The sequence below is a fragment of the Salvelinus alpinus genome, chromosome 9, assembly GCF_045679555.1.
Source record: "Salvelinus alpinus chromosome 9, SLU_Salpinus.1, whole genome shotgun sequence".
NCBI classification, from domain to species: domain Eukaryota; kingdom Metazoa; phylum Chordata; class Actinopteri; order Salmoniformes; family Salmonidae; genus Salvelinus; species Salvelinus alpinus.
The window spans coordinates 9055848-9081553 of NC_092094.1; the positions used below are offsets into that span (position 1 = coordinate 9055848).

The 25706-nt window shown below is 45.1% G+C and overlaps 1 protein-coding gene across 1 annotated transcript; it reads left to right on the forward strand.

Moving 5' to 3' along the window:
• Positions 1–1701: 1701 nt before the first annotated feature.
• On the forward strand, positions 1702–16528 carry LOC139584241 (uncharacterized). Its single transcript, XM_071415856.1, has 4 exons — positions 1702–1800; positions 1958–2399; positions 8103–8663; positions 12903–16528. The coding sequence occupies exons 2-4, from the start codon at positions 1959–1961 to the stop codon at positions 13059–13061; spliced, it is 1161 nt and encodes a 386-aa protein (XP_071271957.1). The 5' UTR covers positions 1702–1800; position 1958; the 3' UTR covers positions 13062–16528.
• Positions 16529–25706: the final 9178 nt, after the last annotated feature.

Here is a 25706-nt window from a genome sequence, read left to right on the forward strand (position 1 = left end):
TGTCCCTTAGCCCAGAGCGGCTATTTACCCAGAACTGCCCCTCAGTCCAGAGCTGTCTCTCTGTCCGGAGCTGCCTTTCAGTCCGGAGTTGCCCCTCTATCCTAAGCTACCTCTCTATCCTGAGCTATTTCTCTGTCCTGAGCTACCTTGTCCCGGAGCTGTCCTGTATCTTGGTGTTGCCCCTTAAATTAGGTGGGGGAAATAAGAGGGTGGTCATGATAAGGGGTAAACGTAAGCTGGGATTGACTATGGTGGGGTGGGGACCTCGTCCAGAGCCTGAGCCACCACCGTGGTCAGATGCCCACCCGGACCCTCCCCTAAACTTTCTGCTGGTGCGCCCGGAGTTCGCACCTTAAGGGGGGGTTATGTCACGTTCCTGACCTATTTCTGTTAGTTTGTTGTATGTGTTAGTTGGTCAGGACGTGAGTTTGGGTGGGCATTCTATGTTGTCTGTTTCTATGTTGGTTTAAGGGTTGCCTGGTATGGCTCTCAATTAGAGGCAGGTGTTTGGCGTTCCTCTAATTGAGAGTCATATTTAGGTAGGTTGTTTCACAGTGTTCGTTGTGGGTGGTTGTCTCCTGTGTCAGTGTTTGTCGCACCATACGGGACTGTTCGGTTTGTTTGTAAGTTCGGTCTTTTGTGTAGTCATTTTCCTGTTCGTGAGTTCTGCGTTTTATGTAAGTTCGCATGTCCAGGTTTGTCTACTCCGTTTGTTGTTTTGTTAGTTTATAGTCAAGTTCGTGTTTTCGTCTGTTCTTATATAAATCATGTCATTTCACTACGCTGCGCCTTGGTTCGATCACTACTCCTCCTCTTCGGATGAAGAGGAGGAGGAACGCCGTTACACAAATAAATCCTAAAAAGCATCCAATCAAATGAAATGTTATTGGTCACATGCACATATTTAGCAGATGTTATTGCGGGTGTAGCGAAATGCACACAAGAAACACAACGAAACAACTAACTGCATACTGTAGGTCTTGTACTTTTACTGCAATGGGCTAAATCAGGGTCACACAGAGTGTTCAAATCGGCTTTGAAACAAAAGTATATACCTCACACACATGGTTATGTCAGATATACAGTTGAAATGTATTCAATTTTGAGTTTGCATCCCAATATTATACTCACAGTAAATACATCACAGAAGATTGAAATATAACATAGAAACACCTGAATTTTTCCGGTAGTTTAGAATATTTTTGTATTTATTAATTATTCAATTATGAAAAATATGAATATAAATGCACGAGGGCGATTTGGTCATTTGACTGCAGGAAAAAGGTACTGCAAATGTAACCTGTGGATAGGCAGGCTAACTTTGCAGACTACACTCTTAGAACCTAAACGTGTTCTCTGGCTATCCTCATAGGAGAACCCTTTATATAACCCTTTTGTTTCCAAGTAAACCCCTTTTGGGTTCCATGTATAACCCTTTCCACAAAGGGCTCTACATAGGACCACAAAGGGTTCTACCTGGAACCAAAAGGGTTGTACCTAGAACCAAAAAGGTCTCTCCTACGGGGACAGACAAATAACCCTTTGGAACCCTTTTTTCGAACAGTGTGGCACTATAGACCAGTCTTAACTAGTTTTGATGCAATTGGTAACAGATCCTCTGTGCGTCTCTCCAATCATGCAGCTTCTTGGGTCTCAGATACTAACCACAAACTATTTCCTATAGTTCTGTGTGGAGTGACGTAAGAGACGTCACATGGGTTGTCTTCTTTTGGCATATATACAGGAGCTACTGTAAAGGGAAATTGTCATTGTCATTTTGCTTCATTCTGAAACAGACAGGTGAGTCCAGGGCATTTTTATTGTGATGTAGCCTGAAAAGGCTTTGCTCACAGAGCAATCCTTTAAACACAAAATTATTTGCTGAACACATTCTCACAAATGTGCACCTTCTATCAGATTTTTCAACCAAACATTTATATGTTTATGTTGCATTTAGGATGGAATTGCCAAAACCATGGCTCAAACTACTGAAGAAACATGTTGTGTCAAATATGGGTTGTATCTTCGTCCTTCTGGGCTTGGAGAAGATTGTGGAGATGGAGTTTAGGTGTCCCTGCGATCCAGAATGGAACTGGCTGTTTACGTCTACATTCTTTATCCTTCCTGCCGTTATAGCATTCATGATGATGCTAAAAGTACTAGGACCTACGTGTAACAAAGTGCGTAAGGGGGCACTTGTGTATTCGTCAAGCCTAATCCCTCCATTGGTGTGGTTGGTCATACTGTTCTTCGATGGCCAGTACTTTGCTTGTTTAAAGTCAAACTGGAATGGCACATTTGTCATTTCTAATGAAGATGCTCCTCGGAAATGGTGTAAGCCAGATGAGGCTGTACCCACTCACATGGATGACCATCGGAAATTGCTTGTTCAGTCTCAGGTGAGAAACCAGACCAATATTGTACATTAATGATATGTAGCTTTTTGAAGAATAGAACTTAAATGCTTTGTGAGCTTATTTCAATCCGGCATTCAAAAAACAACCAAGTGGTCACCATGTTCCCCACTACCAGAGATTGGATTCAAGGACTGACCATCGATGAAAATGATCGTTTTAACCATGTTTTGATGCTATACGGGGTTTTCTTACAATTACATTGTTTACAAACAATGGAGTATAATAAGCTTATGTTTTGGGTTCTGATGGGGTACGACAGTTGAACTAAGCTCATGAGGCATTTATAAGTTATATTCTTCAAGAATCAATACATTTATATCATTAAGAAAAAAGTCAAAAAAATGTAAAGTATGGGACACATTTAAATGTGCCTTTAGAGGCCATGCAATTCAGTACTCATTTCTAAAACAAAAGCAATTTAGGTCAAAAGAGTCCATATTAACAAAGGAAATAAAAGGTCTAACTGTAAAGATAGATAGCAATAAAAAGAGGCACAGAAAAAGTTAAGAGGAAAAACAAAAAGAAATGGAGGAACTTATTCAAGACAGACCAAGTGTAATATATTATAAATCAAATCAAATCAAATTGTATTGGTCACATACACATGGTTAGCAGATGTTAATGCGAGTGTAGTGAAATGCTTGTGCTTCTAGTTCCGACCGTGCAGTAATAACCAACAAGTAATCTAACAATTTCACAGCAACTACCTTATACACACAAGTGTAAAGGAATGAATAAGAATATGTACATATAAATATATGGATGAGTGATGGCCGAACGGCATAGGCAAGATGCAGTAGATGGTATAGAGTACAGTATATACATATGAGATGACTAATGTAGGATATGTAAACATTATATACAGTGGCATTGTTTTTAAAGTGGCTAGTGATACATTTAATTACATCAAGATGGCAAGATGTAGTAGATGGTATAGCGTACAGTATATACATATGAGATGCGTAATGTAGGGTATGTAAACATTATATAAAGTGGCATTGTTAAAAGTGGCTAGTGATAAGTTAGAGTTGAGTCAAGCTAGAGTTGAGTCTGTATGTTGGTAACAGCCACTAAATGTTAGTGATGGCTGTTTAACAGTCTGATGGCCTTGAGATAGAAGCTGTTTTTCAGTCTCTCGGTCCTCGCTTTGATGCACCTGTACTGACCTCGCCTTCTGGATGATAGCGGGGTGAACAGGCAGTGGCTCGGGTGGTTGTTGTCTTTGATGATCTTTTTGGCCTTCCTGTGACATCAGGTGGTGTAGGTGTCCTGGAGGGCAGGTAGTTTGCCCCCGGTGATGCGTTGTGCAGACCGCACTACCCTCTGGAGAGCCTTACAGTTGTGGGCGGAGCAGTTGCCGTACCAGGCGGTGATACAGCACGACAGGATGTTCTCGATTGTGCATCTGTAGAAGTTTGTGAGTGTGTTTGGTGACAAGCCGAATTTCTTCAGCCTCCTGAGGTTGAAGAGGCGCTGCTGCGCCTTCTTCACAACGCTGTCTGTGTGGGTGGACCCTTTCAGTTTGTCCGTGATGTGTACGCCCAGGAACTTAAAACTTTCCACCCTCTCTACTACTGTCCCGTCGATGTGGATAGGGGGCTGCTCCCTCTGCTGTTTCCTGAAGTCCACGATCATCTCCTTTGTTTTGTTGACATTGAGTGTGAGGTTATTTTCCTGACACCACACTCCGAGGGCCCTCACCTCCTCCCTGTAGGCCATCTCGTCGTTGTTGGTAATCAAGCCTACCACTGTAGTGTCGTCTGCAAACTTGATGATTGAGTTGGAGGCGTGCATGGCCACGCAGTCGTGGGTGAACAGGGAGTACAGGAGAAGGCTGAGAACGCACCCTTGTGGGGACCCAGTGTTGAGGATCAGCGGGGTGGAGATGTTGTTACCTACCCTCACCACCTGGGGGCGGCCCGTCAGGAAGTCCAGGACCCAGTTGCACAGGGCGGGATCAAGACCCAGGGTCTCGAGCTTAATGACGAGTTTGGAGGGTACTATGGTGTTAAATGCTGAACAGCATTTTTACATAGGTATTCCTCTTGTCCAGATGGGTTAGGGCAGTGTGCAGTGTGGTTGCGATTGCGTCGTCTGTGGACCTATTGGGTCGGTAAGCAAATTGGAGTGGGTCTAGGGTGTCAGGTAGGGTGGAGGTGATATGGTCCTTGACTAGTCTCTCAAAGCACTTCATGATGACGGAAGTGAGTGCTACGGGTTTCCCTGGTGGAGCGTGCCGGGTAGATTTAGTTTGGGCACATACTGAACATGAGTTGACATAGTGGGCCACATCCTGAGCCAAGGTGGGCCACCAGTATTTCTCAGAGATGGAGTGAATGGTGCGGGTGATATCTGGGTGTCCAGTGGTGAGGGATGTGTGCGCACAGGTCAACAGCCTATCCCTTACCTCCGAGGGGACATACTGTACATACGCTAAGGAGGGCAGGTAGCTGGCGCGGGTTTCCTCTCCAGAGCCTGGCGGATGGGTATTTGTAAATATTGCCCAGCTCTACATCAAAAAAATAATACTACGGCCAGTTCATCATATATGCATAGTCACTTAACCATACCTACATGTACATACTACCTCAATAAGCCTGACTAACAGGTGTCTGTATATAGCCTAGCTACTGTTATTTTCAAATGTATTTTTACTGTTGTTTTATTTCTTTACTTACCTACACACACACACACACACACACACATACCTTTTTTTTCTCGCACTATTGGTTAGAGCCTGTAAGTAAGCATTTCACTGTGAGGTCTACACCTGTTGTATTCGGCGCACGTGACAAATAAACTTTGATTTGATTTGAGTATATGCAGCCCATCTATCTGATGCTGTCTGGTCTAATAGAATATGACTTTGTTGCCGCCCATAGCATTGAATGCAAGGGAAGCCAGCGAGCATTTGGCCTAGCATTTTTTATAAAATAATAGCCAATCAGCGTTGAGCTAAACTGAGTGAGCTCAGCTGTGAATGGTCCTGGCACACCCAACATATCTGTCAAGCAAAGCCAGTTTGGATTTGGTTTCACACCAATCACATCAGAAGCCAAAAGTCATTGACTTGTTGCATGTGGTTGTGTTGTTGTTCTCTGGTGGCTAAAGTCGACCCTTTCCTAAGTTAGCCATGTATGGAGATGGGGATTTGGACTTGTGGTTTTACTTAATTCTCCGTACTGGCCAATGATAATAATGGCGTTTCTGATCCTACCATAAATTCATACATTGTGCCCCTGGCCTGAGAGGATGGAAGTTCAACATGTAGCTAGATGTAGTAGGCTAATGTTAACTTGCTGGCCTGGTGCATCGTTACCCATGAAAGGAAGTTAGCTAGCTAGCAAGCTTTTTAGCCAGGTAGCCTAGGATGACAACAAAAAAAAAGTGTGTACTGTATGACAGAATCATACATCGTTTAGGCAACATGAAAGAGGAGGATGACATTGGCTTTTCTCTACAAGTAGGGTAGGTACATGCACGCACGCACGCTCAGAAATCAGAACCGTGGACAGCCACATCATATTTAGCTTATTGGACTAAATAGTTGTTAGTATCTTTTAGATGTCACTGTATTAGACTATATGATTAGATGATGTTGAAATGTTGAAGTGGAAATGGTGCTGGATTCGTGGAGGCAGCGCCTGTTTTCTTTGCGACTTGCGGTACTTCTCCGTGGTTCTAAATCAACAGTTGTTTAGTAGTCCGAAAATGTCGGAAACATGAACTTGCTTGACCATGCTGTAGGTCATGTAACGGTTTGTTACATGTACTGTGTTTTGTGTACTTGACCAGACCAATGTTGCTCTCCGGTTTTGTGATGAAACAAAGGCGTGGTCGAATGTATTATATATCACGGTGTCAAGGCATATGAACTAACAGGTTATAGAGTGCAATGCAATTATAACAACATGGAGGTTGTAATATGGCTTTTATTCCCTGGTTTGGCTTCCCCGTGATTTTACGCCGGCGAACCGCTACTGTATATCCCAACCACCAAGACCCACGGTCAGCGAGATGCGCTGTCAAATGATGAAAAAATCAGTAGCCTAAACATCATCATAAGCGCCAAGTGTTCTTGATAAATAGTGAAAATTGGCACAAAAGATATAATGGCATTATAATTAATATAAGTGCCGATATGACAGCAGTAAAAAAAAAAAGGTCAATTATTGTCAGCTCCTGCTTCCATGTTGTGTGTCTTCACCAGTGGAGGTTCCTCCTCAGAGGAGGGGCCATCCTCAGTGAATTTCAGAAAATAAAAATAGTGAAACATTTAAAAAGTTATCCTTTTTGGATAAAGCTATACTAAATATATTCATGTCACCAAATAAATGATTAAAACACACTGTTTTGCAATGAAGGTTTACAATAGCCTCAACAGCACTCTGTAGGGTAGCACCATGGTATAGCCAGAGGACAGCTAGTTGCCATTCTCCTCTGGGTACATTGGCTTAAAAAGATCTAGAATGCTCATGGTTCTCACCCTTTTCCATAAACTTACACAGTAATTATGACACCTTCCGGAGGACGTCCTCTAACCTACCAGAGCTCTTGTGTAACGGATGTGAAATGGCTAGCTAGTTAGCGGGTACGCGCTACTAGCATTTCAATCAGTTACGTCACTTGCTCTGAGACTTAAGTAGGGTTGCCCCTTGCTCTGCAAGGGCCGCGGCTTTTGTGGAGCGATGGGTAACGACGCTTCGTGGGTGTCAGTTGTTGATGTGTGCAGAGGGTCCCTGGTTCGCGCCCGTGTTGGGGCGAGGGGACGGTCTAAAGTTAAACTGTTACACTTGCATGAACTGACATGTTGTCCACACAATAAAATAATCAGGCAACAAATCTAGTACTGAAGGCATAAGCTACAGCTAGCATTGAAGTGCATGACATGTGGTGAGAAGTTGACTCAAAGTCAAGGTAAGTCTTTGGTTTTACATTTACATTACATTTAAGCCATTTAGCAGACACTCTTATCCAGAGCGACTTACAAATTGGAAAGTTCATACATATTCATCCTGGTCCCCCCGTGGGGAATGAACCCACAACCCTGGCGTTGCAAGCGCCATGCTCTACCAACTGAGCCACACGGGACCACATAAACGTATTGCATTTTATAAACGTTTTATAAACGTATTGCCAACATTGCCTGTACAAGCAAGTATAGCAAGCAGTTACACCAGCAGGCAATGTTGGCAATACCAGTCTTTATGTTTCCATCTGATTGTTAAACAATATCACTTAAAAAGTATGTGATGATTTTTGCATCCGAACAGTGAACTGTGCACCTGCCAACTTTCCTTCAAATTGCATGAGGCTGAAACTATCTCACAGGAGAAAGCATCCAGACAAAGCATCTGAATGAGTGAAACAGCGCCCTTGTATCTGATGCTGTCTGGACAGAAATAGTTTGACATGCCATACTCATTTTATCCAGACAGTATGGGCTACACATACTGAGACAGAGGGGCGCTGTTTTGCTTGCTCTGATGATTTATCTGAGATTGATGTGTCTTTTTGTTGGCGTGTGTCTTGGTCAAATAAATTCTAAATATTTTAATATTTTTTGTAGATGGGCAAGGAGGTATGATAGCTCCACTGGCCCTGCTGGCAATGATGAAAAATCTGTTGTTTTTGTATTGCATACACTGATTCTGTTTTCTATTTGTCTGTTTCCTCTTGTTTTAGGTCATTGGTCTGGCTCTGCTCTCGGGCATCTTTGTGGTACTCACAATGTTCTTGTGCATAAACTGCTGTGACACAGGACTGCAAACAGGGATAACAGAGCAGCAGACGGAAGTTGACAAGAATGATGGCAAGAATGATGGCAAGAAAGTTTTTGTGTCACATGTGGTTTGTAGCTTCGTCCTTCTGGGCTTGGAGAAGATTGTGGAGATGGAGTTTAGGTGTCCCTGCGATCCTAAACGGAACAAGCTGTTTACGTCTGCATTCTTTATCCTTCCTGCCATTACAGCATTCGTGGTGATGATAATAGTACAAGGACCTACGTGTAAACAAGTGTGTAAGAGAGCGTGTAAGGGGGCACTTGTGTATTTGTCAAGCCTCATCCCTCCATTGGTGTGGTTGATCATACTGTTCTTCGATGGCCAGTACTTTGCTTGTGCAAAGTCAAACTGGAATGGCACATTTGTCATTGCTAATGAAGATGCTCCTCGGAAATGGTGTAAGCCAGATGAGGCTGTACTCACTCAAATGGATCACCATCAGAAATTCCTTGTTCAGTCTCAGGTGAGAAACCAGACAAAACTTTTATATTAATGATATATAACAATTGATTTTTTAAGAATATAACTTACGATGATTAAAACGATGATTATGATTAAAAAAACAATAAAGAGTTCACCCCAATCCCCACCACTTGGTTTGGTAAACAGCTGAGGGATGGGGCTGGAGAAATGTTATCACTGAAATTTATAGACAGAGATATCGATTCAAGGACTGACAATACATGAGATCACAATTATAGTTTTAACCATGTTTTGAAGCTATACAGCGTTTTCTTATGTAGCTCATGGGGATGTGTGAAACTACATTAAAACCAGTACATAGTGATAGCGCTGACGTCATCCCGATGGCGCATGAAGCCGGAAGTATTTGAATCTGAAGCTCATCATCCCACCATATTGCTGAATGGGATTGAACGGTTGTCATGTAAAAATCTTCTCAGAGTGAAATAGTTCCCAATCGTTCTGATTGTGTTCTGATTGTGACATCATGTTGTAAAAGATACTTTTTGTGATTGCAAAGACCAGTCTCAAAGTCAACAGTGAAGAGGCGATTCCGGGATGTTGGCCTTCTAGGCAGAGTTGCAAAGAAAAAGCCATATCTCAGACTGGCCAATAAAAAGAAAAGATTAAGATGGGCAAAAGAACACAAACACTGGACAGAGGAACTCTGCCTAGAAGGCCAGCATCCCGGTCGCCTCTTCACTGTTGACGTTGAGACTGGGGTTTTGCGGGTCCTATTTAATTAATCTGCCATTTGATGACTTGTGAGGCGTCTGTTTCTCAAACTAGACACTCTAATGTACTTGTTCTCTTGCTCAGTTGTGCACCGGGGCCTCCCACTCCTCTTTCTATTCTATTCTCCTCTAGCCAGTTTGCGCTGTTCTGTGAAGAGAGTAGTACACAGCATTGTACGACATTTACATTTAAGTCATTTAGCAGACGGCAGTACGAGATGCCTCTTCACTGTTGACGTTGGAGACTGGTGTTTTGCGGGTACTATTTAATAAAGCTGCTAGTTGAGGACTTGTGAGGCGTCTGTTTGTGAAGGGAGTAGTACACAGCGTTGTACGAGATCTTCAGTTTCTTGGCAATTTCTCACATGGAATAGCCTTCATTTCTCAGAACAAGAATAGACTGACGAGTTTCAGAAGAAAGTACTTTGTTCCGTCCATTTAGAGCCTGTAATCGAACCTACAAATGCTGATGCTCCACATACTCAACTAGTCCAAAGACGGACAGTTTTATTGCTTCTTTAATCAGAACAACAGTTTTCAGCTGTGCTAACATAATTGCAAAAGGGTTTTCTAATGATCAATTAGCCTTTTAAAATTATAAACTTGGATTAGCTAACACAACGTGCCATTGGAACACAAGAGTAATGGTTGCTGATAATGGGCCTCTGTACGCCTATGTAGATATTCCATAAAAAATCTGCCGTTTCCAGCTACAATAGTCATTTACAACATTAACAATGTCTACACTGTATTTCTGATCAATTTGTTGTTATTTTAATGGACATAAAATTATATTTTCTTTCAAAAACAAGGAAATATCTAAGTGACCCCAAACTTTTGAACGTTAGTGTATGTCTATATATCATTAATTTAAAAATCCCAAAATGTATTTTCCAATCCCAGAATGCTTTAACCTCTCTGGGGTAGGGGGCAGTATTTTGACGTCCGGATGAAAAGCGTGGCCAAAGTAAACTGCCTGTTACTCAGGCCCAGAAGTTAGGATATGCATATGCATGGTAGTATTGGATAGAAAACACTCTAAAGTTTCCAGAACTGTTACAATAATGTTTGTGAGTATAACAAAACTGATATGGCAGGCGAAAGCCTGTGGAAAATCCATCTAGGAAGTGGCATTCTTTTGAATTTAGTGTTTTTCCATTGAAAGCCTATCCACCATATACATGGATGGGACCTAGATTGCAGTTCCTATGGCTTCCACTAGATGTCAACAGTCTTTAGACATTGTTTCAGGCTTTTATTCTGAAAAATGAGTAAGAATGACAACATTTTCTGAGTGGTCGGTCGAATGAACAAGAGCTTTTTGCGCGCACGAGCGGGAGCAAGAAAATGACGAAGAATTTCCGATGACAGATTTACCAATACCTACATTGTAAAATTAGGGGTGGGGGAATCAATCATGCACGAACATATGGATGCATGTGCATGCACACACACACACACACACACACACACACACACACACACAAACACACAGGCATGCATACTAAAAGAAAGGTGAAGTCAGATTTATTCTCTTCTCTCTGCAATTATCAATTACCATTTTCTTCAATGTACCCTCTGGTATGGTATTATGTCATTACTCAGGATGGAGCAAAGGGCTGTTTGAAAGCCTTGTTTTAGGTTTCTCTCCACTCTGCTGATTAAGAGAACACCAAGCAAGAATGGGAATGTTCAATTATTACATAAAATAGGACACAGGCGAGCCCAAACACACACACACACACACACAATGTGTTTACTGCATTGCTTCACTTATGTTTCTGTGATATGGAGGTTATGAGAAAATCACTATAGTGATTAAATCATCTCCACCCTCTAAATTATCTCCACCCTGTTCATCACTCATGGAACAAATGTTAAGGTTTTTCCCCGGTCAATTACCTGCCTCTAAATTATCTCCACCCTCTAAATCATCTCCACCCTCTAAATCATCTCCACCCTCTAAATTATCTCCACCCTGTTCATCACTCGTGGAACAAATGTTAAGGTTTTTCCCCCGGTCAATTACCACCACATGCAGGCAGCCACAGGTCTCTAGGTACTCCCTTCACTAAACTATATCTTTCTATTATTATACTCTCCCCTTCACTATAGTATCTCTCCCCTTCACTAGGCCCTACATCTCAGGCCTTTACTATAGTATCTCAGGCCTTTACTATACTATCTCTCCCCTTTACTATAGTATCTCAGCCCTTTACTATACTATCTCTCCCCTTTACTATAGTATCTCTCCCCTTTACTATAGTATCTCTCCCCTTTACTATACTATCTCAGCCCTTTACTATAGTATCTCTCCCCTTTACTATACTATCTCAGCCCTTTACTATACTATCTCTCCCCTTTACTCTAGTATCTCAGCCCTTTACTATACTATCTCTCCCCTTTACTCTAGTATCTCTCCCCTTTACTATACTATCTCTCCCCTTTACTATAGTATCTCAGCCCTTTACTATACTATCTCTCCCCTTTACTATAGTATCTCTCCCCTTTACTATAGTATCTCTCCCCTTTACTATAGTATCTCAGCCCTTTACTATACTTTCTCAGCCCTTTACTATAGTATCTCTCCCCTTTACTATAGTGTCTCAGCCCTTTACTGTAGTATCTCAGTATTTCATGTATGTCTGAACATATCTGAAACTGTGTTCGTTTCCCTTCTTAGACAGAGCCTTCCTCCTCGTGGACTACAGTCCACAAATACATACAGGTGTGAACTACAACAGCTAGCATCCATCCAGGTGTCATGTCACCTTTACGTAAATGTATGTATGCATTCTAGGTGTTAATTATTGAATACGCTATTGTCCAGTTGAAATATTATTGATTATAAAGACAATAGACAACCTGATGATTAATAAAAAACATTGTTTGACATGTTTCGACGAACTTTACCGGTACTATTTGGATCTATTCGTCTGCCTGTTGTGACCGTCTTTGAGCCAGTGGATTACTGAACAAAACTGAGTTTTTGGGATATAAAGAGGGACTTTATCGAACAAAACAAAATGTTTATTGTGTAACATGGAGTCTTGTGAGTTCAACCATATGAAGATCATCAAAGGTAAGTGATTAATTTTATCGCTATTTCTGACTTATCTACTTGGCTGGAAAATGTTTGTATGCTTTTGTAAGCGGGGCGCTGTCCTCAGATAATCGCATGGTATGCTTTTGCCGTAAAGCCTTTTTGAAATCTGACACAGCGGCTGGATTAACAAGAAGTTCATCTTTAAGCCGATGTATAACACCTGTATATTTTATGAATGTTTATTATGAGTATTTCTGTATTTTGAATTTGGCGCTCTGCAATTTCACCTAAAGAGGTTTTAACATTTGGCGGGTTGAATTTGCAGGTAGAATCGTTCTTTCATTAGATTTTGCTGTGCAATTAAACAAACCTCTTAAAAGCAACAGTGAGGAAAAAGCTGTTGTTGATGTATTGCATACACTGATTCTGTTTTCTGTTTGTCTGTTTCCTCTTGTTTTAGGGCATTGGTATGGCTATGCTCTTGGCCATCTGTGCGGCAGTCACACTATCTGTGTGCAAAGACTGCTGCTGTGAAAAATGCTGTGGGGATGTAGACGAAGAAGAAGGAGACGAAAACCAAGGAAATGACGAAGGAATTGCGATGACAAACACAAGTTAACCATCACCTACATTGTAAAATTAGGGGTGGGGGAATCAATAAAGCACGAACATATGGATGCACGAAGCATGCACACACACACACACACAAACACACAGGCATGCATACTAAAAGAAAGGTGAAGTCAGATTTATTCTCTTCTCTCTGCAATTATCAATTACCATTTTCCTCAATGTACCCTCTGGTATGGTATTATGTCATTACTCAGGATGGAGCAAAGGGCTGTTTGAAAGCTTTGTTTTAGGTTTCTCTCCACTCTGCTGATTAAGAGAACACCAAGCAAGAATGGGAATGTTCAATTATTACATAAAATAGGACACAGGCGAGCCCAAACACACACACACAATGTGTTTACTGCATTGCTTCACTTACGTTTCTATGATATTGTCACGACTTCTACCGAAGATAACTCCTCTCCCTGTTCGGGCAGCGCTCGGCGCTCGGCGTCGCCGGTTTACTAGCCGCCACCGATCCCTTTTTCCTTTTCTGGTTGTTTTGTCTGTGTTCATTTTCACACCTGGTTTCAATTGCGTTTATTTCTGTGTGTATATAGGGCACCTGTTACCTGCCTTATTTCGTGCGGGATTAAGCTTGTGTGTATTTGCGCTCGATTATCTTTGATGTTTCTTGTTTTTGTTATTACGTACGTGTAGTTAAGTTTCGGAACTGAGTTTGTTCCTCCGTGCGTTTGGCACGAGTTTCTGTATTGTTTTCACATTTTAGGTAGTGTATGTAGTGTCGGAACTGTGGTTGTTCCTCCGTGTGTTGGCACGAGTTTCTGTTCCTTCGAGAGCGTAGTTTGGGATTTTCGTCTGTGCCAATTTTGTATTGGTGGACTATATATATAATATTATATATTAAACACGCTTCTCAGAAATCCCTGCTCTCCTGCGCCTGACTCCTACACCTCTCACCGAGACGCACCTTATCACAGATATGGTCATGAGGAAATCCCTATAATGATTAAATCATCTCCATCCTCTAAATTATCTCCACCCTCTAAATTATCTCCACCCTGTTCATCACTCATGGAACAAATGTTAAGGTTTTTCCCCGGTCAATTACCACCACATGCAGGCAGCCACAGGTCTCTAGGTACTCCCTTTACTAAACTATATCTTTCTATTATTACACTCGCCCCTTCACTATAGTATCTCTCCCCTTCACTACAATATCTCAGCCCTTTACTATAGTATCTCTCCCCTTTACTATAGTATCTCAGCCCTGTACTATAGTATCTCTCCCCTTTACTATACTATCTCTCCCCTTTACTATACTATCTCAGGACTTTACTATACTATCTCAGGACTTTACTATAGTATCTCAGCCCTTTACTCTAGTATCTCTCCCCTTTGCTGGAGTATCTCAGCCCTGTACTATAGTATCTCTCCCCTTTACTATAGTATCTCAGCCCTTTACTATGGTATCTCAGACTTTTACTATAGTATCTCTCCCCTTTACTATAGTATCTCTCCCCTTTACTATAGTATCTCTCCCCTTTACTATAGTATCTCTCCCCTTTACTATGGTATCTCAGACTTTTACTATAGTATCTCAGCCCTGTACTATAGTATCTCTCCCCTTTACTATAATATCTCAGCCCTTTACTCTAGTATCTCTCCCCTTTACTATAGTATCTATCCCCTTTACTCTAGTATCTCTCCCCTTTACTATAGTATCTCAGCCCTTTAGTATCTCTCCCCTTTACTATAGTGTCTCAGCCCTTTACTATAGTAAGCATTTCGCTACACTCGCAATAACATCTGCTAAACGTGTGTATGTGACCAATAAAATTTGATTTTATATATATATATATGGTTAAAAGTAGTGCACTATATATGGTTAAAAGTAGTGCACTATATATGGTTAAAAGTAGTGCACAATATATGGTTAAAAGTAGTGCACTATATATGGTTAAAAGTATTGCAGTGTAGGGAATACTGTAGGGAATAGGGTGCAATTGGAGAGAACCCTTTAGAGCTGAGCTGCCATAGTACCGTCTCATTGCAGTGGCCTGCCTGTGTCTGTCTGTTTGGGTGGTCCTGACTGCAGAGCGTCAGGCCCATCCATCACACAGCACATTATGCTGCAGAATCCGCCCAGTGAGCCATGGCCTGCAGGTAGCAACAGCTGCAGTGCCGCAGTCCCCATGTGGACGGTGCACATTCTAGGACATCCTCAGCCCCCACGCTTTACCCCTCCTTGAGTCAATCGTCATTGTATACGACTTAGCGGACACGTATCCTAAGTGACTTACAGTACAGTGATTGCATGTATTTAGTATGTTGTTGACAATTGACTCAAGAAGGGGTGAGACGTGAGGCTGAGCACATCCTAAAATGTACACCATACAGGAGGACAGCATCTCTGTCAGCTCTCATCCATCTTGACCTGTTCTGTCCACGTCAGTCGGCAGTCGTCCAACAGAACGGTCGGGGATCTAAACCCACTGGTCTTTTCTGTTTCATCACCTGCTGATATCCTGGTTCAATTATTGACAGACCTGTCAATCACTACTCACTCAATATGAGTGTCCCTTGAGTATCAGTGACAGACTTGCAGGATTGTGTAGGCTCGGGCCCTAATTTATATGCTCTCTGACACCTGGAGTTGACAGAGGAAAACGCCAAAGGACTAGTCAGTCGTCCCCCCCCCCAACATATTTCTCCCTGTTACAGTATCCAGAGAACTGACTCTTTGAATGTGACAGAATAATACTATAGTATTCATGTCTGTTATCTATATGAAACTTGTTCCCTGAGGATAAAGTTGATGCTATCTACAGTATACTGTATGTATGATCTGTGTGGTTACTTGTGTCTGTACAGGGTGAACTCTGAATTACTATATGCAAAAAGGTTGTATGCTCCTCTTAGGAATTCTGTCTGATTTACACTGGCCTCATCCCCCACACAAACATTTAAATGATCAAATCAAAGTTTATTTGTCACGTGCGCCGAATACAACAGGTGTAGACCTTACCGTGAAATGCTTACTAACCAATAGTGAAAAAAGGTATTAGGTGAACAATAGGTAAGTAAGAAATAAAACACCAGTAAAAAGACAGGCTATAAAAGTAGTGATTCTACATACAGACATACAGGCTGATTGAGGTAGTATGTACATGTAAATATGGTTATGTGACACCCTGTGGAGATTAGGCCTTGGTGGTCAGGTTACACTGTAAACTTGGTATCGTTTGATTGGTCAAAATTGGTTGGTCTTGAGTTGAAAGGTCACACCTTCCGATGTTATAAATGGAATTAAATGCCTTTGTTCTCTCTCTTATCCTGTATCCTGTATGATCAATTCAAATTTCCTAGGCTTCTGGCCTAGTAAGCATCTCTTTGTTCATGCGTTGTGTTGTAAGTTAATCTTAAGATCTATATGCTTGGAAAAATGCCATGTAATGTTTGTTAATGCTTGTAACTTAAGCTTTATTAAATATCTGCCTTTGATATAAACCATTCTCAGAGTCTCGTCAACTCATTGCCTAATGCTTGTTTGTATATTTTAATAATCTTTATGAAGTCAGATAAACTTTTTATTGGGCTAATTGCTTAGTGATATTACAAGTCACACGTGAGGTATTTTAAAAAGTATATAGATTTTACATAAACATGCCAAATATTACTGGCCACTACAATTTCATTCCAGCCATGTCATCATTTATCACCTGTGACAACAACGATTGTACTCAATTTGTTCCTCTCTCCCCCTCTCCAGACCCCCCCCCCCCCCCAGATCCCTCCCCAGATCCCACCCCCTCTCCAGATCCCTCCCCCTACCCAGATCTCTCCCCCTCTCCAGATCCCTCTCCAGATCCCTCCCCAGATCCCACCCCCCCCCCCCAGATCCCTCCCCAGATCCCTCCCCAGATCCCACCCCCTCTCCAGATCCCTCCCCCTACCCAGATCCCTCCCCCTCTCCAGATCCCTCCCCCTCCCCAGATCCCTCCCCAGATCCCTCCCCAGATCCCACCCCCTATCCAGATCCCACCCCCTCCCCAGATCCCTCTCCAGATCCCACCCCCTCTCCAGATCCCACCCCCTCTCCAGATCCCTCCCCCTCCCCAGATCCCTTCAATGTTTGCAGATCTATAATGTGTAAAGCAATATGGTAGAAGCTCCACCACGCCCATCCAGACCCCATACTGTAGATCTGAAAACATTAAGGGCCAAGGAGAAGGGGTAGGGGTAGGGGATCGTTTCCAGCACGGTTCCAGACATTATGATTGATGCGAAACCAGGCCAGCGTACAGTACAGCGTAGCTAAGTAGTGTGAAAAGGCCAAGAGCATTAAAACCGTGTGATTCAAACCCTGTAGACCCATTATAGGAATGGTAAAGCTATGCAAAGACAACCGTTCTGAACCCGCTACGGCTGTTGCAAAAGGACCAATCAGCTCGAAGCACTAACCTGGAAAAAGGAATGTGTGCAGATCTTGCTCTGTCACGCTTGTCGTGGAAAATCATTTTCAAATACAACGCTTACCAGAACTTTTAAAATCAAACATGCTCTTTATTACAATTGTACAGCCCACTGGCATGTCCCTGCGGAACACACCCCGCGGAACACCCCCCGCTTCCCAACCCCGGTTCCAACATTTATACATAAATAGCATATGGGTCCACCCCATATGCAAATAAGCATACTTCCCCTAATTCTTCCTGCCATCCTTATCTTTTTAGTTCAGGCTTCCTGCTTGTTCACGCCTACTAACGCCCATTATCTGCTTTCAGTTAAATTATAATAGTGGCCAGACCCATGCTTGTCTTAAAAATAATATATGTCCCTCTATACTCTAGGCCTATGACTCAACCCTGTATTTAATTCAATGCCCCAGCATGTTCTCTGGTATGTCCTTATTGGAATTGGCAGACTCTATGTCTCTTCTTATCATTAGTGTCCAGTTGCCTTAGGCATATTTCTCTGGTATGTGTGCTTTTAGTGGAATGTGTAGACTATAAGTCTAGTGTGTCCAATTGTTTTAGGTGCCCATGTGTCTGGTCAGTCTGTCAGCACAATGGAGAAAATAAGAGGGCCAGAACGTCTCTTAGTATATCTCCATTACCACAGTCTCATGATCAACGTGAACATGTGGTTCGTTACTTTAATGTTCAGCTGTCTTATGTCTTTATATGTTATCCATGTGTCTTATGTTACTACTACACGCTTTACAAAAATCGGACCCAGAAGCAGACCAGGACAAGGTGAGTATGAAGATGGTGAGAATTTATTTAAATGATGAGAACGTGGAGGTAGATAATTCCGGGTGGCGGAGCGGGCAGCGGAGATGGAATGATGGGAGTGGATGAGCAGATCCAAAGGATAGAAAAAAACACTAGCGACGAGCAGACAGGGATGGGTGATGGGTTCCGGGGAAATGGTGGTCATGGCTATTGAAGGGGAGAGGTGATGATCAGGACAGGTGTGCAGATTACTGATGGGATACAGGTGCGGGTGAACATTGATCTCCCAACAAGCTAATTCGCCCGGCAACCAGACAGGGTGCGTTCCAGGACAGAAACACAGGCAAACACAGACTCAGGAAGCGGGATTTGTGACAGTACCCCCCCTCCGACGAACGCCACCGGGCGGACTACCTGGAGCGCCAGGGTGGAGGCGGTAGAAGTCACGAAGCAGGTCGTCATCAAGAATCTGACGCCGAGGAATCCAACTCCTCTCCTCTGGACCATATCCTTCCCAATCCACGAGATATTGGAAACCTCGACCCCGCCGTCTGGAATCCATTATGCGGCGCACCGTGTAGACAGGACCACCTCCGATCATCCGAGGAGGAGGAGGCCGAGGAGGAGGGGGCAACAGAGGACTGAGGAGAACCGGCTTAAGGCAGGAGACATGAAATGAGGGATGTACTCGAAGCGTTGCCGGCAATTTGAGTCGGACCACAACCGGGTTAATGATTCTATCCACCACAAACGGACCAATGAACTTTGGTGACAGTTTCCTCGACTCAGTCCGTAGAGGAAGATCCCGTGTAGCCAACCAAACCTTATCTCCGATGGTATAAGCGGGAGCAGGAATACGGCGACGATTCGCCTGGATCTGATACCGGTCAGAAACTCTAAGGAGGACCTTCCTGGCCCGATGCCAGGTCCGGTGGCAACGACGAATGTGGGCCTGGACAGAAGGAACCGAAAGATCCCTCTCCTGAGAAGGAAACAAGGGAGGTTGGTATCCGTACAGGCATTGGAAGGGGGACATCCCAGTGGCAGATGAAGGAAGGGTATTATGGGCATACTCGACCCAGGGTAATTGAGATGACCAAGAGGTGGGATCAGAGGAGACAAGACAACGCAGCGTGGACTCCATCTTCTGGTTGGCTCTCTCCGCCTGACCATTAGATTGTGGGTGAAATCCAGAAGTGAGACTGACTGTCGCTCCAATGGCCAAACAGAAGGATCTCCAGACAGCAGAGGTAAACTGAGGACCACGGTCAGAAACAATGTCACTGGGCAATCCGTGGACCCTGAAAACCTCCCTAACCAGGATCTCGGACGTCTCCGTGGCAGATGGAAGCTTGGAGAGAGGGACAAAATGAGCAAACTTGCTGAATCTGTCCACAATGGTCAGAATGACCGTGTTCCCAACAGAAGGGGGCAATCCCGTGACAAAATCTAGGGCCAGATGCGACCAAGGTCGCCGAGGAATAGGTAGGGGGTGAAGAAGCCCAGAGCTGGGCCGATTGGTACTTTTGTTCTGAGCACAAACAGGACATGCGGCAACAAACCTCCGGGTATCTTCTCCCATGGCAGGCCACCAAAATCGTCTGCGCAGTAGCGCCATAGTCCGAGCAACGCCAGGGTGACAAGCTATCTTGCTGGCGTGGGACCACTGAAGAACAGCAGAACGGACCGACTCAGGCACGAACAACCGACCGGGTGGACCGTTACCGGGACCGGGCTGCGTCCGAAGGGCCGTCATCACATCCTCCTCAATCCTCCATGTAACGGCTCCCACGACAAGGTTCTGGGGAAGAATCGTCTCAGTCTTGGCCCCACTCTCATCCGTCTTGGAGAACATCCGGGACAAGGCGTCCGCCTTGCCGTTCTTCGACCCAGGTCGGAACGTCAGGGAAAAATTGAAGCGTCCAAAAAACAAAGCCCACCTGGCCTGACGGGAGTTGAGACGTTTAGCCGATTGCACGTAAGCCAGATTCTTGTGGTCAGTCCAGACCACAAACGGTTGCTCCGCTCCCTCCAACCAGTGACGCCACTCCTCCAAGGCAAGCTTCACAGCGAGAAGCTCCCGGTTACCCACATCGTAGTTACTCTCAGCTGGTGAAAGACGACAAGAGTAGAAGGCGCAGGGATGGAGTTTACCGTCAGTGGAGCTACGCTGGGACAGGATGGCGCCCACCCCCACATCAGACGCGTCCACCTCAACCACAAACTGACGGGAAGTGTCAGGTTGAGAGAGAATTGGGGCGTTGGTGAATCGGCTCTTCAAGTTCAGAAATGCTCGGTCTGCCTCAGGAGTCCAACAGAAAACTCTGGTGCAAGACGTCAGAGCAGTTAAAGGAGCGGCCACCCGGCTGTAATCACGGATAAACCTCCGATAGAAGTTCGCAAATCCCAGGAATCTCTGGAGCTGCAATCTCGTACCGGGCTGGGCCCAATCCCGAACCGCCCGAACCTTCTCTTGGTCCATCTTGATCTCACCCCTGGAGATGATGTACCCGAGGAAGGATGTAGTGTGGGCGTGAAAATCACACTTCTCTGCCTTCACAAACAGACGGTTCTCCAATAACCGCTGCAGGACCTGCTTAACCTGCTGGATGTGGCTGGAAAGCTCCTTGGAGAAAATCAGGATGTCATCCAGGTAAACGAACACAAACAGACCGATCATATCCCTCAGCACGTCATTCACCAAACCTTGGAACACTGCTGGAGCGTTGGAAAGTCCAAACGGCATCACCTGGTACTCGAAATGTCCCATAGGTGTATTGAATCCAGTCAACCACTCGTCCCCCTCTTTGATCCGAACCAGATGATACGCATTGCGTAGATCAAGCTTCGTAAACACAGTAGCACCCTGTAAAGAATCGAAAGCGGAGCTCATCAAGGGCAAGGGGTACTTGTTCTTGACCGTAATATCATTCAACCCCCGATAATCAATACACGGTCGAAGAGAGCCATCCTTCTTACTCACAAAAAAAAATCCAGCTCCCAGGGGTGATGACGAGGGACGAATGAGACCTGCAGCAAGAGACTCCTTTATGTAGGTCTCCAGGGATTCCCGCTCAGGTCGAGAAATACTGTATAACCGTCCCTTGGGAAAGGCAGCTCCAGGGAACAGCTTAATCGTACAATCATAAGGTCGGTGGGGAGGAAGTGACTGAGCTCTCTGCTTACTGAACACCTCACCCAACTCGTGATATGTTTCAGGAACCAGGGACAAATCAGGAGGAGCAGACTCACTGACCCGACTGGGGACAGCATGAGAACAGGCAGTCCTGAGGCAGTTAGCATGGCACTCAATGCTCCAACTAGTTACCTTACCAGTCACCCAATCGAACGAAGGATTGTGTTCTCTTAGCCAGGGGTATCCAAGAACCAGAGGTACATGGGGGGAAGGCAAAATGAAAAAAGAAATAACCTCTGAATGATTCCCCGACAACAACATCTTAACCGGTTCAGTCCTCATAGTGATCCGTGCCAGAACACTACCGTTCAGAGTGGTTGCTTCAATGGCTTCCGGTAATTGCTCCTTGGAAAGCCCCAGCTGTTCCACTAAGTCGGCATCAATGAAGCTGTCATCGGCACCTGAATCGATGAAAGCGTTAATCGCTAAACTCTGATCCTTATTTATGAGGGTAGCAGGAAAACGGGGTCTGACGGGGATCTTGAGAGGTTGAAACTGGCTCGCTAACAACCCTCCCAAACTTAACGAGCCGAGCAGTTTAACGGGCGCTGAGGACAAACGGAGATGTAATGTCCCGAACTACCACAGTAGAGGCAGCTGTTGGTCTCACGTCTACGTTGGCGCTCGTCCTTAGTTAACCCGTGCCGCCCCACTTGCATAGGTTCAGGATCTGGCGGCAGGACTCCTTTACTAATCCCGTGTGAGGAAACCTGATTAACACCTTCTGGTTCTCCTCCTGACCCGAATGGTAACCGAGTAGCTGATTGATTGGACCGGACCCACTGCTTCTCCCTCCTTCTCTCTCGAACTCTGTTATCCACCCTAATGGATAATGCGACCAAACTGTCCAGGTCACAAGGCTCCGGATAGGAAATCAGCTCATCCTTGAGTTGCTCCGACAACCCCTGGTAAAAGCCGCTTGTAGTGCCTCCTCATTCCACCCACTCTCCACAGCCAATGTTCGGAACTCAATCACAAAGTCTGCCACATAACGAGCTCCTTGGCGAAGAGAAAACAACCGCTTAGCTGCGTCCTTACCTCGGACTGGATGGTCAAAAAGCTTTCTCATTTCTGACGTGAACTCCTGGTATGATGCCATGCAGGTGTCCTGTTGTTCCCAAACAGCTGAAGCCCATTCCAAAGCTCTACCACGCAGCAGTTCAATAACAAAAGCTATCCTAGCCTTGTCTGTGGCGTAAGAGTGGGGCTGCAGCTCAAATACTAACCCACACTGCATAATAAATGAACGGCATCCTCCCAAATCCCCTTCATACTTATCCGGCGTCGGTACCTTGGGCTCACGGAAGGAAACCGCTCCAGAAGCGGCAGGTGAGAGGGGTGAAACAGGTGGTGGAGAATCCGCCGGCAAACTGAGCTGATCCTGGATTCTCGCCAAGCTGGCAGAGAAGTTCTGGACTGAACTCGCTATCTCCTGTAGCGCTGTGCTGTGTTGACCCAATATCATCCCCTGATGGGAAATGGCATGTCGAACGGAGTCCAGGTCCGCTGGGTCCATACTTGGCCGGATCGTTCTGTCACGCTTTACAAAAATCGGACCCAGAAGCAGACCAGGACAAGGTGAGTATGAAGATGGTGAGAATTTATTTAAATGATGAGAACGTGGAGGTAGATAGTTCCGGGTGGCGGAGCGGGCAGCGGAGATGGAATGATGGGAGTGGATGAGCAGATCCAAAGGATAGAAAAAAACACTAGCGACGAGCAGACAGGGATGGGTGATGGGTTCCGGGGAAATGGTGGTCATGGCTATTGAAGGGGAGAGGTGATGATCAGGACAGGTGTGCAGATTACTGATGGGATACAGGTGCGGGTGAACATTGATCTCCCAACAAGCTAATTCGCCCGGCAACCAGACAGGGTGCGTTCCAGGACAGAAACACAGGCAAACACAGACTCAGGAAGCGGGATTTGTGACAGCTCAGTGCACTAGGTGGGCGGAGTTTGCGCTTTAGGACCAATGGAATGGTCTCAAACCCGGGGCGAGGTAAAACTAATGGACCTAATAACACGAGCCCAATACAACGGGGAAAGACAGCGTTTCAGTCACAGGAAGAAAGGACAGAAGAGGAGGTTCATGTGAAAAAGGATCCATTTTTGGGATTAAAAATACATGATTCCCTTTCTCGCCCCTGTGATTGAACCGACCTGATGTTTGTCTGAAGCTCCGTGCTGTTTCCTTGTTGGAGCCGGTGTGCATTACGCATGATGCAAATTAGTCTGCAATTCATCAAGGAACACTTATTGGTTATTGGGAAATAACCAAAGTGATGAGTTACCCCGGGTGTGAATTACTTCATGAATGGGTGACTTAAAGAAGTTATGGCACAAGTAATTGAAGTGTGGGTTTATGTAAACCAGTTGTTTATGATGTTATGGGATGTCCATATGAAATTATGCATTTATGGTAGAAATGTATTGTGGGCTATCATGATGGAACATTCCTAGCAAAAGGGTTCCTGGAAAAAGTTCTTAGGTGGTCAGTTGGCCTTTGCCTGGAGGAGAGCAGACTGGGCAGGTAACAGGTTGGCTAGAGTAGAGGTATACCTGGAGGAGAGCAGGCTGGGCAGGTAACAGGTTGGCTAGAGTAGAGTTATACCTGGAGGAGAGCAGGGTGGACAGGTAACAGGTTGGCTAGAGTAGAGTTATACCTGGGGGAGAGCAGGCTGGGCAGGTAACAGGTTGGCTAGAGTAGAGTTATACCTGGGGGAGAGCAGGCTGGACAGGTAACAGGTTGGCTAGAGTAGAGTTATACCTGGGGGAGAGCAGGCTGGACAGGTAACAGGTTGGCTAGAGTAGAGTTATACCTGGGGGAGAGCAGGCTGGACAGGTAACAGGTTGGCTAGAGTAGAGTTATACCTGGAGGAGAGCAGGCTGGGTAGGTAACAGGTTGGCTAGAGTAGAGTTATACCTGGGGGAGAGCAGGCTGGACAGGTAACAGGTTGGCTAGAGTAGAGTTATACCTGGAGGAGAGCAGGCTGGGCAGGTAACAGGTTGGCTAGAGTAGAGTTATACCTGGAGGAGAGCAGGCTGGGCAGGTAACAGGTTGGCTAGAGTAGAGTTATACCTGGGGGAGAGCAGGCTGGACAGGTAACAGGTTGGCTAGAGTAGAGTTATACCTGGAGGAGAGCAGGCTGGGCAGGTAACAGGTTGGCTAGAGTAGAGTTATACCTGGAGGAGAGCAGGCTGGGCAGGTAACAGGTTGGCTAGAGTAGAGTTATACCTGGGAGAGAGCAGGCTGGGCAGGTATTAGGTTGGCTAGAGTAGAGTTATACCTGGAGGAGAGCAGGCTGGGCAGGTAACAGGTTGGCTAGAGTAGAGTTATACCTGGGAGAGAGCAGGCTGGGCAGGTATTAGGTTGGCTAGAGTAGAGTTATACCTGGAGGAGAGCAGGCTGGGCAGGTAACAGGTTGGCTAGAGTAGAGTTATACCTGGAGGAGAGCAGGCTGGGCAGGTAAAAGGTTGGCTAGAGTAGAGGTATACCTGGAGGAGAGGAGGCTGGACAGGTAACAGGTTGGCTAGAGTAGAGGTATACCTGGAGGAGAGGAGGCTGGACAGGTAACAGGTTGGCTAGAGTAGAGTTATACCTGGGAGAGAGCAGGCTGGACAGGTAACAGGTTGGCTAGAGTAGAGGTATACCTGGAGGAGAGCAGGCTGGACAGGTAACAGGTTGGCTAGAGTAGAGTTATACCTGGAGGAGAGCAGGCTGGGAAGGTAACAGGTTGGCTAGAGTAGAGTTATACCTGGAGGAGAGCAGGCTGGGCAGGTAACAGGTTGGCTAGAGTAGAGATATACCTGGAGGAGAGCAGGCTGGGAAGGTAACAGGTTGGCTAGAGTAGAGCCATACCTGGAGGAGAGCAGGCTGGGCAGGTAACAGGTTGGCTAGAGTAGAGTTATACCTGGAGGAGAGCAGGCTGGGCAGGTAACAGGTTGGCTAGAGTAGAGTTATACCTGGAGGAGAGCAGGCTGGGCAGGTAACAGGTTGGCTAGAGTAGAGTTATACCTGAGGGAGAGCAGGCTGGGCAGGTAACAGGTTGGCTACAGTAGAGTTATACCTGGAGGAGAGCAGGCTGGGCAGGTAACAGGTTGGCTAGAGTAGAGTTATACCTGGAGGAGAGCAGGCTGGGCAGGTAACAGGTTGGCTACAGTAGAGTTATACCTGGAGGAGAGCAGGCTGGGCAGGTAACAGGTTGGCTACAGTAGAGTTATACCTGGAGGAGAGCAGGCTGGGCAGGTAACAGGT

Coding starts and splice junctions, on each gene's coding strand:
- LOC139584241 (XM_071415856.1), top strand. CDS start 1,959: ATGGAATTGCCAAAACCATGGCTCAAACTACTGAAGAAACATGTTGTG. Junction 2,400..8,102: donor AATTGCTTGTTCAGTCTCAG/GTGAGAAACCAG, acceptor CTCTTGTTTTAG/GTCATTGGTCTGGCTCTGCT. Junction 8,664..12,902: donor AATTCCTTGTTCAGTCTCAG/GTGAGAAACCAG, acceptor CTCTTGTTTTAG/GGCATTGGTATGGCTATGCT.